Source organism: Arvicola amphibius, chromosome 8, assembly GCF_903992535.2.
Source record: "Arvicola amphibius chromosome 8, mArvAmp1.2, whole genome shotgun sequence".
NCBI lineage: Eukaryota > Metazoa > Chordata > Mammalia > Rodentia > Cricetidae > Arvicola > Arvicola amphibius.
Window position 1 is genome coordinate 15,599,023 of NC_052054.1, and position 16,362 is coordinate 15,615,384.

At 46.0% G+C, this 16,362-nt stretch overlaps 1 protein-coding gene and 1 pseudogene across 1 annotated transcript in view; both read right to left on the reverse strand.

The window, feature by feature from the left end:
* Mthfd1l (methylenetetrahydrofolate dehydrogenase (NADP+ dependent) 1 like) overlaps positions 1 to 16,362 on the reverse strand; it is a 172,812-nt gene that overhangs the window by 44,656 nt on the left and 111,794 nt on the right. The window contains exons 23-26 of the mRNA XM_038340425.2: positions 15,475 to 15,575; positions 14,774 to 14,951; positions 3,846 to 3,953; positions 1,408 to 1,560 (exon numbers count right to left, since the gene is read on the reverse strand). Coding sequence (XP_038196353.1) covers positions 1,408 to 1,560; positions 3,846 to 3,953; positions 14,774 to 14,951; positions 15,475 to 15,575 — 540 coding nt within the window. The remainder of the gene's footprint in view (positions 1 to 1,407; positions 1,561 to 3,845; positions 3,954 to 14,773; positions 14,952 to 15,474; positions 15,576 to 16,362) is intronic.
* LOC119822100 lies at positions 3,499 to 3,637 on the reverse strand (annotated as a pseudogene).

The following is a 16,362-nucleotide window of genomic DNA, read 5'->3' on the forward strand; positions in this document are numbered from 1 at the left end:
CTCCCTCCCTCCCTCTCTCTCCTTTTCCCTCTCTCACCAAAGACAAGGTCTCACTATGTAGATCTGGAACTCACTATATAGACTAGGTTGGCCACGAACCCCTCGAGATCTGTCTGCCTCTGTCTCCCCAGTACTGGGATTAAAGGCGCGTGCCCGCTGGCTCTCCCCCCTACCCCCCCATTCTTTGCTTAACAATAGTGTGACAACCCAAAGCCACCCAGCTAAAATGCTTCCCTTTTAGGTGTGAATGTGAAATGCCTCTCAGAGGTTCATGTGTTTGAACACTTGGTTCCCATCTGAAGGAGCTGTCTGGAAGGTGAAGCCTCACTGGGGGAAGTGGGTCCCTAGAGGCAGGACTTGAGGGTCCGAAATCCAGCCCCAGTTATCTGTGACCAGCCGTCTTTCCTCCATGACGAACTGTATGAGCTCCTTCTTAAACCATGAGCCCAAATAATCAGGATGGTTCCCATCCTTCCTCCCACCACTTGCTTCCGTCACAGCAAAGAGACGGGCAAGCAAAGCAGCCCTTTCGGCATCTCCCGCTGCAAGTGGCCATTTTTACATCATGGTGTGGGTTTGCCTCCACAGTCCGACACATCTGTCTCTGCAGCTGCACTGCCGCCTTGAACGGCCTCTGGCGCCAGTTGATTTAGCTCATCTCTTTGGGCCTGGTTCTTTTCCCCTTAAGCTCTCTCCGCAAGGCGCTGCAGCCGGTTTCCTAAAAAGCACACTGGAAGCAAACCTCACCCTGCAGCGGCAGCCCTAGCACAGCCCGAGTGATAGACAAACCCCTAGAGATCACTCGACCCCCGAGGCCCTGAACTGCCTCCTTCACCCTTCTCGGCCACTCACCCGCTTCCGGCTCCCTCAACTGGCATCTACAGTCACACTAAACTACCTGGGCAGGGACACCATGCTCTTTCGTGCCATTGGGATGGCATTCATTGTGTCTTCAGTGCCGAGGTCACGTCCTTTATGAAGAACTAGCTGGGGTGTCCTCCACTCCGAGGGCATTTCTATGACAGCACGAGGTCCCGGCTAGCGTGAGCAGTAGCCCCAATTTCCCCACAGAGGCATAATATGATAAGTTTGAGATGCAAACGATGTGAAAAAGTTTGTTAAGTCTGGCACTAGGCCACACTGCTGCTCAAACAGCCCATTGACTTCTGTTCCTGAAGGAAAACCACTTTATGCCTCTATGGATCCTGAACACATGATGTGAAAATAGAAGAGCCTGACCTGCAATGGCAGAGGTGTTTTTTCACCTGGTTATTGGAGGAAGAGTGCTTAGAGAAATAGCAGATATTGCCAGTTCCTCTCTAGTGTACGACTGGTAGGGTGGGCAGAGCGTGGTTAAGACATGACAGTCACACGGAATGAGGAAAGGCTTTGAAGCTTGGTACTCACCGTTCCCACCAAAGGATAAATGAACCCAGCGCCAATGCTGGCCCGGACATCACTAATTGGCAGAATGAAATCCCTTGGCACCCCCTTTTTATCAGGCTCGTGAGACAGAGAAAGGTGGGTCTTTGCCATGCAGATGGGCAAGTTTCCAAAACCCTGTAAGAAAGAAAAGGAACTGCATTCAGTGCCACAAATGCTGGTCCCTTGGACTTCATGTGCATTTCACACCCCCCTCTGCAGCCACTGCGTGCTGCTGCAGACTGGCCAGGGGCAGTAGGGGCTGCTGCTACTTGTCGAGCGAGAAGCTGAGAATAAGAACTCGTGTGCTTACGGCCATGATTTCTCAGGGTGTGAGGTCTACTGTTTACTTTGGAGGTTCTCCTAAAGAGGAGGCACTTGCACGCTTGTGTGTGTGTGTGTGTGTGTGTCCCCGTGTCAGTGTGCGCACGTGCACGTGTGTAAGCAGGGCTATTTTTAGGCACAGCAGCAAAACAGCTGTAGAAAGCACTTTCCAAGGCTATTAATATCCAGGAAAGAGAAAGGTAATACAGAACACGGCTCCTAATGAGGCTCTTAGTCTCATTGTCCTGTCCTTCTTGGAGTCTGCCGGGAAGCAAAGGGCCCTTTGTGCTGGCCTATGAATCATGGCTACTTGATCTGTGATTACATTATAGGAACTAAGATGAGGTCACTTTTGAAGCCGCTTCCATTTCTAAGGACCCACGTCTGTGCCTGACCCAGAATTCCAAAGGTGATAGGGGAGAAAGTCACGTGCAGCATCTCACAAAAGGACAGTGTCTGGGAAGGCTGTGTGGCGAAGCAGCACACAGCGTCCCTTCAGAGGTCTCTCACTAATTAACTGCAACCACACGCTTGACACTCACTTTTCAGGAATACTCCCATGGTAGACAGACGGATGACAGACTGCAATTACTTATGAGTCAACCTAAAACTATTTAGAACATTTCAGAGTATTATCAATCGCGGGTGTGTGTGTGTGTGTGTGTGTGTGTGTGTGTGTGTGTGTGGGTGCTGTGTTTTTGAAACCCCTACTTTTACATACTAATGAGAATCTTTGTGAGGAAAAAAAAACACCACAATTGGTGGGTAGAATTTTGATTTTATGAATGATTAAGTTTTGAAATAATTCCTATGAAAGTATATATTATATATAGCCTCTAAAAATTTACTAGTAGAAAAATTTTAAAAAATCCCATCAACAGATCGTATCATAAAAATATTTTGTAATGGGGAGGAAGTGGAAATTTTTGAATGGAAAAATAAATAAATAAATAAATTAGAATAGATGAAAGTTCGTAGCATTGAAAGCTTATGAGAAAACTGCCCCAAACTTGATGACAATGACTTCACTCAGCTGTTTGTACAGAAGTGAAAGAATAAGCACAGATTATCAGAATGCAGAGCGAGAACTAGCAATCTTTTACTGTCTGTTGGGGGGTGGGCTTTGGGGGAGCCGAAGTCGTTAGTGGGGCTGACCGTTAACACGCTATATAGCTAAGAATGATCCTGAAGTTCCTTCTTCTACCCTCCATGGTCTGTGATCACAGGTTTTCACTCCAAACCCAGTTTACAGAGTGCTCCAGGCTGGCGCATAAGCACAGCTACTGAGCTACATCCCTAGTCTGGGAATCCTTTTTATAAACAAAGGAAAGCTCAGGGGCCAGAGAGATGGTTTAGTGGGTAAGAACGTTTACTCTTGCAAATGTGAGGACTTGAGTTCAAATCCCTAGCATCCATGTGAGAACCAGGACATGGCTATGCATGCCTGTAACTCCAGCATGGCAGGGGTGAGCAGGTGCATCCTGAAAGTCTACAGGCTAGGTAGCCCAGCCAAAAGTGTTGGCTTTTCAGTGAGAGAGCCTATGTCAAGGTAGTAAGGTAGAGCACGACAGAAGAAAGCACAGGCATTCTGGTTTCTACATGTCTATGCACAGCGGTGCAAACTCATACATTTACATGTGTGTATAACATACACACTCTCTTTCACACACACAAACAAAGAAAGAAAAGCTGGGGCCAAGAATGTAGTTCAGTGTCAAAAAAATAGGAAAAAAAAATAGCCAAGAGAATACGTTTGCAAATGTGTGAACACAGTCCCCAACTAAAAATTATGCAGTTTCCCACATTTAGAGAAATTCAGGGGTCAGCATGCCTAAAATGCACTGGAAAAACCATGTTTGTGATTGTGGTATCTCCCCTGCCAGGTAACTACAGTTAGCTAGCCAACAGGACCTGAATGCCCTAACCATGATGCGCTGGCTAACCAGCAGTACCTATGTTACTACTTTAATTCCTGATGATCCTTGCGCAATTTGATGGAGTTTAATTATGAGACAGAACTTACCTGTCCTCAAATCAAGGAGTGCGTTTTTAGAATGCAAGACAGATTCCGTTACTAAAAGTACAGGGATCTTGTTTACCTGTTGCGTATAGCGATCGATTTTGGATTGCGCCTCAGGAGACAGCTCAATATCCTTGGCTCCATAAACAGCCTGGGCAATGGTTCTTATCTTTTCCACGATTGGAAGCTGCGGAAACACGAATGACAACAAAATCATTGCCCTCAACGTGGTTGAAGAACTAAGGGAAAGCTTGCTGGAATCTTAGCTTCTTACTGAAGACTCCCCACAAGCACAGCACTCCAAACTAGGTATCCTTTCTCCTTCAGTCACCAAGGCACTGAAATACCCACATCAGAAGTCAGCTATCAGGAAGTCAGGATATTTAGCCAACCTAGTTAGTAGTTTTAATCCATTTTAACATTAAAAATAATGGTTTATGTAATTAAAAATATTACTAAAAACAAGCGGGTGTCGCAGACATCTTAAGTGCCGACGTGACCCGGGTGTTTCACTGGAAAGCCAGACATTGACTCTCCTGTCACATTAGCTAACTCTCCAAGATCAAGCGGCATGGGAGACACTTTGAGAAGACTAGATACTGGCAAATGATGTCAGGTGTAAGTGACACATGCCCCAAATCATAGCACCTGGAAGGCTGAGGGGGGACTGCAAGTTTTAGGCCAACCTGGGCAATATAGTGAGGCTATCTCACAGATGCAAAACCCTAAAGAACAACCACAACAAAACCTTACAATAACATACTCCATGACTTCCTCCAAGTAAACAACCAATGAACCACCCACAACAAAATAAAAGCAAAGTGAAAGATACCAGTAAATCGATGTGGGCGTGATGCTGTCTACAAAATTCTAGGCAGAAACCTTGGATGTAACCCTGTTGGAAGGATGGCCTCACCCATTGGGTAGGTGACTCATGGACCACACACGGCAAGGGCATATGGTGTATAACGTAGGTAGGAAAGTTATCCAATCAAGACAAAACGAAATCCAGTACTTGCTACCTTTCCAACCCCAATAGAGACACAAACTGCTCAGAACCATGCTTTTCAGTACTGCAGATTGCATTATTGTCTAGTTGCTCTGTTGTCTGGGACTAAATATTGGACATTTAACAAATGAAACGTAAGCTGCCCTCTTCCCAGACAGGTTCCCCCTGGGTTGGGAACTTGTTCTGTAGACCAGGAAGGCCTTCATCTCACAGAGCTCGGCCTGCCTTTGCTTCCTGAGAGCTGGGATGAAAGTCACAAGATACCATGCCCAGCAGGACTCAGAAAGGACCACAAGCAAGAGACAAAAGCTATGTATGTGAATGAATGATTCAATGCTGTGCATACATCAGCTCTTTATGACTTAATCAGTTCAATGCAATTCCAATGAAAATCCCAAGAGCACCCGGGATTTTAGAATGTGGTCAATGAGTTCTAAAAATGCACATGGAAGAGAGAGTCATGGCACAAATCAAATATCAATAACACTATAGGACCATATTCATCAATTTCTTGGGCTATCTATAGAGGAATAAAGGAATTACTCCATGAAAGAGAAGAATGGACTCTGACAGGCATCTCTGCAGGTACGAGGTAGAGCATAAAAGAAAGGGAGAAGGCTGGCGACCCAGAAGACTTTTGACTAGAAAGAAATAAAATCAGATTCATAGTAGCCTGCCTCCCTGCAAAAATTTCAATATGGAACAGAGGCCTCAACTTGAAAACCAAGACTCTAAATATCACAGGATTTGTCTTCCCAACACAGGGAGAGATTTTGTAAACATGGCAACAACAGAACAGCATAAAGTCGGCCATGGGTCATGCATGTCTGTACTCCCAGCACTTGGGAGGTACAGGGAGAAGGATCAGGTGGCTCAGGTCAGCCTTGGCTACACGTCAAGGATAGACTAGGTAGGCTACATGAAACCCTTTCCACCCACATACACATACACACCAACACCAAGGCACTCCACATATAATAAACCAGAAAAGAAATGATTTATGGATCCCGACATTTTTTTTTCTGGGGGGCTGAAGGGATGATTCCCTGAGGACCTGGGTTTCATTCCCAGCACACTTATGGTGGCTCACAAACCACCTGCAACTCCAGTCCCAGAGGATTAGGCATCCTCTTCTGGCCTCTGAGAGTGCCTGGCAAGCATATGATACACACACATACATATAGGCAACCATACACATAAAATAAATAAAATTAAAACAACAAATATTTTTTTTCTGAGACAGGGTGATTTAGTCTCCTGAACTCTGGGATTATGGGTACGCACCAATATGCTCAGAAGCTTCTGAATTTAAAAATATAAATCTTTGAAGATAAAAGGATAAGAGGGAAGATAAATATCTGAATAGTTTACAAGCTAAAAGATTAGTATTAAAATGACTTTTGAATACCTATAAAAAGACAATAATGGGCAAAGTCTAATAACTACATGAAAAGTAGTCTCAGTGGTAATCAAGAGACTAGCTAATAAAATGGTTAAAAAACAAACCAAAACCCTAATTCATAAGCTGGGGAGATGGCTCTGTGGGTGAAACGCTTGCTGTACAAGCGTGAGGACCTGAGTTCGGATCCTGCACTCTCAAAACTATGGTTGTGATGCACTGGGGAAGGGGAAGCAGGTTCACCTTACAGCCTAGGTTAAGGAGGCAAGCTTTGCTTCAGCCAAAGACTCTTTCCAAAGACCGCTTCCAAACACAAGACAGAAGTGCTGCCATAATGACTCAGCAGGTAAATAACCTGAGTTTTATCCTTAGGACCCACATGGTGGAAGGAGAACTGATTTCCACCAGCTGTCTCCCGACTTCCACCCGCTGTGGTTTGTGTGGATGCTAATGTTGGAAACGCAACAGAGGGAGACTCTGGCCTCCAAGTGCTCACGCACGCGTGAGTGTTCCTGCACACACCTGCCTGTGTAACTCCCTCCCCATCTCCCTCCTACTCTCATCTAAAAAACCAACCACAGGCATAACGACCAAAAATAAGAACAACGATTCCTACTTGGGAAATGTCAAGTGCAGGCAGAGGCAGGAAGTCACAAGCTACAGGCGCCTCAGTTATGCGCAGGGGCCTAGCTGTCTCATCTCTGGAAGCTCTCTGACCTCTCCTTCATTTTGAACAGTCCCTACTACAGCTTCCACTTCCCAGCACATACCCTGGTGAGAAAAAGGCCTGCACCACAGTCTTCTCATAGACACACTGACCGAGGAATTTTAGTATCTGTACCAACCGATGTCATTAGAACCATTGTGTCCTCTGCCTTCTTGCTTCTGAGATGGGCCATGAAATCTCTTTCACTGGTCTCTTCAAACATCAAACTCTCCGATGCTCTCAGGGCTATCTCATTGGCCACCTCTCCTGCAAAGCCTTTAGGGAGAGGCTTAGTACCGGGTAGCATTGCAGACAAGAGCACCCACAGCTGCTCTTTCCTGGCGGAGGGGCTGCTGGCTAGGCTCATGCTGCCTCAGAGTGTAATGATAGATTCAGAGGTCCTACGGAGGGATTCAAGTGGCTGAATGTAAATCCAATCCTAAAATCTCCTGGCTGACAAGGTGCCTTTTACAAAGGACGGGATATGTGAAATTACATGAGATCTTCCTTGCTGAAAAGGGATAACCAATTGCTTCCCAGCAAGGCAAAATGTGAACCAAGAGCTGGAAGCCAGAGGGAAATTGTTTCTGTCCCCGTGTCTAAGGGGAGCTGCTGATTGCATAGCTGCCTCTTAAGCATAGACTTGAGCATCTTGGGAGAGCTCAGTACAGACACAAGAGATGCAGGGATGTCATAGAAGGAGCTATGGCACAATGCGAAGTTGAGGCTGGGCTGGAGATAACCGAGCGTAATGTTGCTTTTCAGCATTGGGGATTGAACAAAGGGCTTTGTTGACCCGATGCAAGTGCTTTGCCATTGAGCTGTATTCTTAGCCCTCCTTTTTCTTTTTTTTTTCCCTTTTTTTGTTTTGAGACAGGGGTTCAGCAAATCGCTCCAGCTGGCCTTGAACTCATGCTAGCCTTGCACTTGTAAGCTCCCTGCCTTCCTGAGTAGTTGGGACGAAAGGACTATGTCACGAAGCCCAACACAACTTCTAACATACAAAACTCAAAGCTCCAGTTAGTTGAAGAATAAAGTTGGGTGGCGACGTCTTTGAGGTCAAGGGCTGGAGCAGGTACTTTTCTTATTATTGTGACCAAGGGTCTAGGATGAAGCGACTTCAGGGAGGATCCATTGGCTTACACTCAACGGGCATACATTCCCCCATTGCAGGAAAGGACAGTGAGGAAATGTGAGGCAGTTGGTCACCTTGCATCTGCTGCTAGGAAGCAAGGAACGCCAAATGCCAGCAGCCAGCTTACTTCCTCCTTATTACCCAGTCTGGGATGCCGGTCCATGGGACGGTGTCACCCACATTTAGAGTAAGTCTTCTCTCAACAGTTAGCCCAGTCTAGAAACTCCCTCACAGACATGCCCAGGGGTTTGTCTCCTAGGCGATTCTAGATCTTGGCAAGGGGACAATGTTAACAATCACAGGAACCTTTTATTTACCCAAAGGTTACTCCAGCCTTTGGAGTGGAGTTACCCCCATAGACCAGGGAACAAGTGACTATAAATTTCCTATCATCTAAGCACAAGCTCCTAGTGCTACAGGAGTTATAGAAGGTACAGGAAAGCATGGGATATTCCTTTATACTGTATAAATATATGTCACTGTGATTGGTTTAATAAAGAAGCTGACTGGCTAATAGCTGGATGGGAGAAGGTTAGGCAGGAGAAGGAGACTAAGAACATTGAAAAGAAGAAGGGCAGAGTCAGAAGAGTCACCAGCCAGACACGGAGAGAAGACAGGAAGTGCAAGATGAAAGAGAAGTAATGCCATTTGGCAGAATGTAGATTAATATAAATGGGTTAATTCAAGTTGTAAGAGCTAGTTACTAATAAGCCTGAGCTACCGGCCAAACATTTATCATTAATTATAACTCTCTGAGTGGTTATTTAACAAGTAGCAGGTGAAACAGAGCTAACTAAAAACTCTACTGACAGGAAAGCTCGCATGACAGGGTAATTGTGACAGGAAACTTGGTACATGAACCTTCGATCTCACTGTCTGCATGGCACATTGCTATGCAAGGAAATGCTTGCTCCTGCCACTGCTGAAGCTAACACAATCTCCTCTGATGGTCAGCAACAGCCTGGGGCCAGTGACAAGGCTCAGCAGGTAAAGGTACTTGCCAACAAGTGGTAGAGAGAACGGACTCTTGAAAATTGTTCTCTGTCCTCCACATGTGTGACATAGCACATGCCACTACTCCAAAATAAACTGAAATTTAACGAGATGCTAGAAGATCTTTCTAGCAGGAAAGAATCCGCTGAGGAAGCAGAAGGACCAGAGAAAGTCAGTCACCAGGAGCCCTGGTCCTGAATCAGGGAACCCAGCTCCTGAGCTCTCTACTCCAGCCAGGCTTCTGATGTTGCCTGTCCCAGGACCACTCCAACCTCCCGTGAACACAAGGGAGTGCCAATGACTCATCTCTTCTTTGTTAGTGTTTACTGGAAAGAACTTTGGGAATATCAAGCCAGTGCCTTTGTGAGCTCTACTAAGCAGGACTCCCACCGAGCCCATGGTGGGTGGAAAAACAGAAGAGTTGAGCAATGGGCAGCGTGGCCTCCTATGATTCTCCCTGTCCCAGCTGCATGGCTCTCAGCAGGCACTCCAACCCACTGAGCAGGAAGCCCAGGGCCAAGGTTCTGAAGGGCTTCTGTGGCGTTTTGGAAGTAAATAAAAATATCTCGGTTAACTTGCTGCTTAGGGGTCGTGTGAGGATTGCCCCATATGAGCGTTTCTCCCTCCACTGTGGTTAATCTACACATTTGACTGTGGTAATCTATGTATTCTATGTCTTCAGTGAAGGAACTTTCTATTCTTTTCCTGCTTGGTTGTGAAGAGAAGTACAAACCTTGGGGTCAAGCTCAGTCTAATGAGCTTTACCTGAACTTGGGATTTATGTAAGCTGCTTTGGGGAAAAACACAGCTTTTTATAGAAACAAATAAAACGATAAAAGAAGCCGTGTTTATGCATTTATCAGCATTGGCATTCCCTTGACCGTGCACACAGGGATGAAGCTGTTTATTCCCTCAACCTGATATGCCTAGTGTCTAGCAGAATGGCTTACACCCAGCAGGCCTTGCCCAAGCTTGTGCTAAAGAAGCAAAGAAGCATCCACGGCAAGAACTTTCACAATGTCAAGGCGTCGCACACAAGCTCTGGGGACTTTCTGGGCGAGCATTCCTGATGGAGTGCAAACAATGGCACAATAAACAGATGTGACGGGAGACAGTGTACAATCAAGGCTCTGAGTAAACAAGAAGAAGTCAGGAGGTGGCAGGCTACATGGAAAGCTTGGAGATCTGCAAAAGCTGGCAAGACATTAAAGGGGACGTTCAAGGGTATAGTTTGGTGGGGGAGCACTTGCCTAGCGTGCACAAGGCTCTGGGGTTGATCCCTAGCGTGGAAAAACAAAACAAGTTGAACAGTGCCTTGAAGGAAGAAAAAGAAAGATCTCAATAAGCAAAGGAGAAAAACAAAACTCATTCTACATGAAGAAGAAGGTAGAGGCCTCGGCCCAAACAGCAGAGGTCAGAAAGCTTGTCACAAAATAGCGAGTATCCTACTCGTTATTACATGGCCATGGTCAGAGGCAGAAAGTGGCCATGTACAAGGTAGGAATGTAAAATACAGTACTAAGACTTCATGGAACTTGAGAGGTGGCTCAGTAGCTAAGAGCACTGGCTGCTCTTGCAAAGAACCTGGGTTCAGTTCCCAGCATCTACATGGGAGTTTACAACTATCTGTAACTTCCGTTCCAAGTGATCTCATGTCCTCCTCTAGCATCTGTGGGTTCCAGGCACATATGTGGTGCATGGACACACACGAAGGCAAACACTCATACATGCTGAATGAAAATTAAGGATTTATAGAGCTGGGTGTTTAGGCTAGTGCTGGTGAGCCTTTCTGAATTAACACTGCATTAGACCTTGAATATTCCAAACACTTTCCACGTCAGTTTTCCCCCAAGTCTCTGAAACCGACATTTAGGAACCTGGAACATTCTAGAATGAAACTTCCAATGGAATATTTGTCACCATATAAATATTTTCTGACTCTTCTTTCCAGCCAGCTTACAGTACATGTCACAGGAGCATTAAAGCCATTGGAACACGATGACTGCATTTGAAATGTAACCAAGGAAATGAATTCTTAATTTTATTTTAGTTTATTATAATCTAAACAGCTGCCAGCTGTCTTGGGCAGTACGGCTTTAGAGAAATAATATGACCAACCATATATTGTTGTGCAGCTTCTTTTAAAAAAATTATCATTTTATTTTATGTGCACGGGCATTTTGTGAGCATGTGTGTCTGTGTGTTAGATCCATGTTTGGAGGCCAGAGAGGGTGTCAGATTCCTTGGAACTAGAGTTAAAGATGACCGTGAACTGCCATGTGGGTGCTCGGAATGAATTGACCTTGGGTCTTCTGGAAGATCAGCCAATGCTCTTAAGTGCTGAGTCACCTCTCCAGTGCCTTATATAGCTTCTTGCATGCTGCTGGCACACCATAAACCTTGGTCCTGACACTAGCTATGTAAGGTAGAGGACATAGATTGTGTTCATAGGGTAGTGGTGCACATCTTTAATCCCAGCACACAGGAGGCAGAGGCAGGTAGATCTCTGTGAGTTTGAGGCCAGCCTGGTCTACAGAGTGAGTTCCAGAACAGTCAAGGCTACACACAGAAACCCTGTCTTGAAAAGCTAAAGTCCAAACAAAACCTAATCAACCAACCAACCAACCAACCAACCAACCAACCAACCAACCAAACAACCAACCAACCAAACAAAAAAACCCAAACCTAACCAAACCCAACCAAAAAAACCAAAAAAGATTGGTTTCGAACTTAGTATGTATTGGAGATCAACTTTGAATTCCAGATGCCCCACTTCTACTGTGTGGGTCCATGGGGTTGAACCTAGGTCATCAGGCTTGGCAGCAAGTAATTTTACTGGCTGAGCCATCTTCCTGAGCCTCCGCATTGATCTTGACTCATAACCCAGAATATTCTAGTTCCCCATTCGTCCCCACGGCCTTGCCATGAATAAATCCATTCTGCACTAACCATCACAATTCCTCCTTAAGTCCTACATGTCAGGGATGCCTCTCCTCTAGCAGGGATTCTGTGTCTATCCCATTTCTGCCACCTCTCTCAGTGACAGAGCCTCTGTCCCCTCAAGCTGCAGGTCCCTTCCCTTCCCTCAAATATTCTTCTGCACACTGTTCCTGGAGCGGAAAATCAAAGCTGGATGCTGAGCTTTTGTCTCAGTAAGACTCCCCATCCGCCTCCTTCTCATTCTGGGACCGTGGGCAGGTTCCCCCAGCTCTGTGCTTCAGCGTTTGAACCCTAGAGCAGGGCCACCACTGGTTCTTGCCAACCAGGGGTATTAGGACGAAAAGGGGACAGGTGCAAAGTGCTCATGTAGGCATGTGGGCAGCTCTCCCAACCTTGTGTTCTTGCTGTGGATCTCAGGCTGACAGGTGTGACCAAGCCCTCGCCCCTTGCTTGCTTTTGCTTCCTGTTCACGTCCACTGGGGAGTCACGCAAGCAGGAAGACACAGTGATGCTGCCTCTGAGACAGGCCTGGGGAATGTGTGAGGGATGGAGACGGGAGTGGCTGCTGGCTTGTAGGCAGACACTCTGGTAGTCATGGACACCTTCTGAGGGCAAATTCACTGACCAGAGCAGCAACCATGAAAGCCAGATTGGAGATGCAAGGTGGACACCAGGACAATGCCTGGCCGAGAAGAGTGAATTCTGGGAAATCCAGGTTTTATACTTAAGGGCTCAATGGCCAGATGAGTTTAAAAAAATGAACTATAAGGCTGGATATAGTGACACATGCTTTCAATCCAAGTACCAAGAAAGTGGAGGCAGGGGGGATTAGAATCTTAGACCACCCTCAGTTACATAGCAAGTTCAAGGCCAGCCTGGACTATATGAAAGTCCGTTTCAGAAAACAAACACCAAAACTACCTGGCTCCAAGAAAAAAGGGAAGAAATCCATCTAAAAATCCTGGTGTGCCCATTGCTGGCGGTCTTGAAAGAGATGCACGCCCATGTGTGGGCACACACAATGGACAACATGTGGTCACAGCAGCATTTATAGTCGTCATGTGGTGGAAGCAACCCTGTCAGCAAAATGTGGTGTAGACACGCAGTGAAGACAACATCCAGTATCAGTGTGGTGATTTCTCAGAAAATTAGGAAACAACCTTCCTCAAGACCCAGCAATACTACTTTTGGGTATATACCCAAAGGATGCTCAATCATGCCATAAGGACATGTGCTCAACTATGTTCATAGCAGCATTGTCTGTCATAGCCAGAACTTGGAAACAACCTAAATGCCCCTCGACTGAAGAATGGGTAAGGAAAATGTGGTACATTTTCACAATGGAGTACTACACAGAAGAATAAAACAACGATATCTTGGAAATTTGCAGGCAAATGGATGGAGCTAGAAAAACATCATTTTGGGGGCTGGAGAGATGGCTCAGTGGTTAAGAGCATTGCCTGCTCTTCCAAAGGTCCCAAGTTAAATTCCCAGCAACCATATAGTGGCTCACAACCATCTGTAATGAGGTCTGGTGCCCTCTTCTGGCCTGCAGGCATACACACAGACAGAATATTGTATAAATAATAAATAAATATATAAAAAAAGAAAACATCATTTTGAGTGAGGTAACCCAAACACAGAAACATTATCATATGTACTCACTCATAAGTGGCTTTTAAACATAAAGCACAGAAAACCAGGTTACAAATCACAATCCCAGAGAACCTAGACAACAATGAGGACCCTAAGAGAAACATACATGGACCTAACCTACATGGGAAGTAGAAAAAGACAAGATCTCCTGAGTAAATTGGGAGCATGGGGAGTATGGGAGAGGGTTGAAGGGGAGGGGAGAGGCAGGAAGGGGAGCAGAGAAAAATGTAGAGCTCAATAAAATCAATAAAAAATATGTTTTAAAAAATAAGACAACATCCAGTCTTTTTAAAATAGTTACAATTCTCACATGGGCTATGACATCTTCCATGGACATTACACCGTGTGAAACAAGCCACAATAGAAAACGCTGCGAGATCCCATTTACATGAAGTATCTCAGTAGTCCAGTTCCTAAAACTAAGGTAGAATGGTAGTTCCTAGAAAGATCTGTGGAAGGGGAAAATGAGGAGCCATTACATGGACACCAAGTTTCAGTTTGAAGATGAGACTAGTTCTAGAAACTGGCTGCACAACAACACGAGTATATTCAGTACCACTGCACTGCACGCTCATAAATGGGAACACTTGATATATTTTACTACAAGGAAAAGGTATGTAAGATCATGCAGGGTAACCACAATGAGGGTCGGAGAGCCAGCTCTGTGGACAAAGGTGCCTGCTGCTGAGTCCTGCCAAGGGTGCCATCCTGGGAACTGACACCGTGAGAGGGCAGAACTGCCTCCCACAAGCTGACCTTTGATTTCTGCATGCATCCTGTGGCATGTGTGTGCCCACACTCACCTATCACACACACACACACACGCACACACACAGAGAGGAATGAACCATAGCAGATATGTGAATTTGCTCAAAAGACTTGTTGCTTGTCAGTCCCTTCAAGCATTAGTTTACCTTCCAGGGCCTTCCCTTCCCTTGGGCCCACTATGAAAGCAGAGCCTTAAGAGCACAGGTTTGGGACAGAAGTAGGATGTGCCCTTGGCACCTGGACCTTGTCAGATGCTAATACCTTTAGTCATGAGCTTCCTTCTCTGCAGAGCCTTCAGGAAGGCTGCATGAGGCGGGCCATGTAAACAGCGCTCAAAGCACCAGCCTTCAGCAAGACCCCAAAGCCACCAGCCCGCTGTCGTTCTGCTGGCGGGGACTTACCTGAACATCATACAGGAACTGGAAGCGGCTTCCTTTATTGGCGGCATCGCTCACAGCTCGAGCCAAGTCCACAGACCCTTTTCCCCCAGCCGACCAGTGATAGCAGGGGACCGCATCAAAGGCACCGGCCCGCTTAGCGAGCTCACACACCAAGTCGATCTCCGCGCGGGTGTCGGTCCTGGTGATGAGAATGCTTGCGGTTTTTGCATCTGTGTTCACTTAGTGATGTTTTGAAAGAAAGACTAACGGTTTACACAGAACTTCACTCCCTAACACTGAATATATTTTAAACATCAAAAGTGGTCACATTGTGTTTAAATAAACCAGACTTGAAGAAAAACAGGTAGAAAGAATCCTCTCTAACATGACTCAATGATTTCAGGTTAAGGGTTTTTAATTGAGAAAATTTCCTAGTAACCTCCTTTTGATCATTCCTTCATGCTGTCAGACAGAAGTACTGGGTAGAAAGGGGAAAAAAACCAAAGCCCCTTCCTCCCCCACAAACCAAACAGATGTAATTCACTGTTTGAGTTTTACTTGCACAGTGACATTTGAGAACACATCCGTGAAGATGAAACCAAATCAAACGGAATAAGCCGACGGATTCTGTGTCTCAAGATGAAGCCGAGAAACCCAAGTGCCCTTAGGACACAAGTGCGGTCACTAGTGTGGCCCCCCAGACAGCAGAAAGCTAGACTCACTTGAAGACGTTCAGCGCCACCACGACGGGCACCCCGAAGAGCTGAGCAATCTGAATTTGCTTTTGTAGGTTACAGCAGCCATCAGCCACCAGCTGAATGTTCTGGAAGGAAATCAGCCTCAGTGTCACCATCAATGCCCTCAAGCTAGACCAGGCTCACCACACTGGCAACTTCTGATTGTATCTTTTCTCACTTTATTGCCCTGGACACTTCTAAAAGGAGCCCTAAGTCACCTTGGGTTTCCAAGAAATATGGCGGAGACAGAGGCAATTCACGTTAAAATTAGCTTCTAAAACTAGCCTGGGTTCAAGTCCATGTATCTGAGTCTTATACTAGGCAACTATTTCTATGATTGACTGGCCATCAGACAAACAGCCCACTCTTCGCAGTCAGCGCAGTCAGCGGGGCAAAAGGCACACAAGTCCCTGGGATGCTGAGGGGTCCTGCTTGGCTACTCCGGTTAAACCCATGGCGCCACCTGTAGGAGATATGTGGTACTGCCGCCAGTTAACTGGCGCAGAGCAGTTACTGCACTCTGGAAAGCCATAAAACAACTGCACATCTTCCAAGAATCAGCTTTTTTTCTTCAACATAGAAAGACACAAGTATAAGCTTCCCTCTTTTCTGGGTCAGGATGACTGCCTTGCGAGTAGAGGACCCCAGAAAAGCCTATATCTATCTTTTCTTCAGCTTTTAGAGGTCACCGGACGGGTTTCACCTCTTCATTCCACCCATTTTGACAGGGATTCTTAAAAATTCAAATTACAGTATATGCACATGAATGTGGAGGCCAGAGGACAGCCTTGTCTGCTCCCTAGGTGCTGTCTACCTTTCTTTATTGAGGTAGTCTCTCGCTGGCCAGTGAGCCCCAAGGGTCCACTTGTCTCT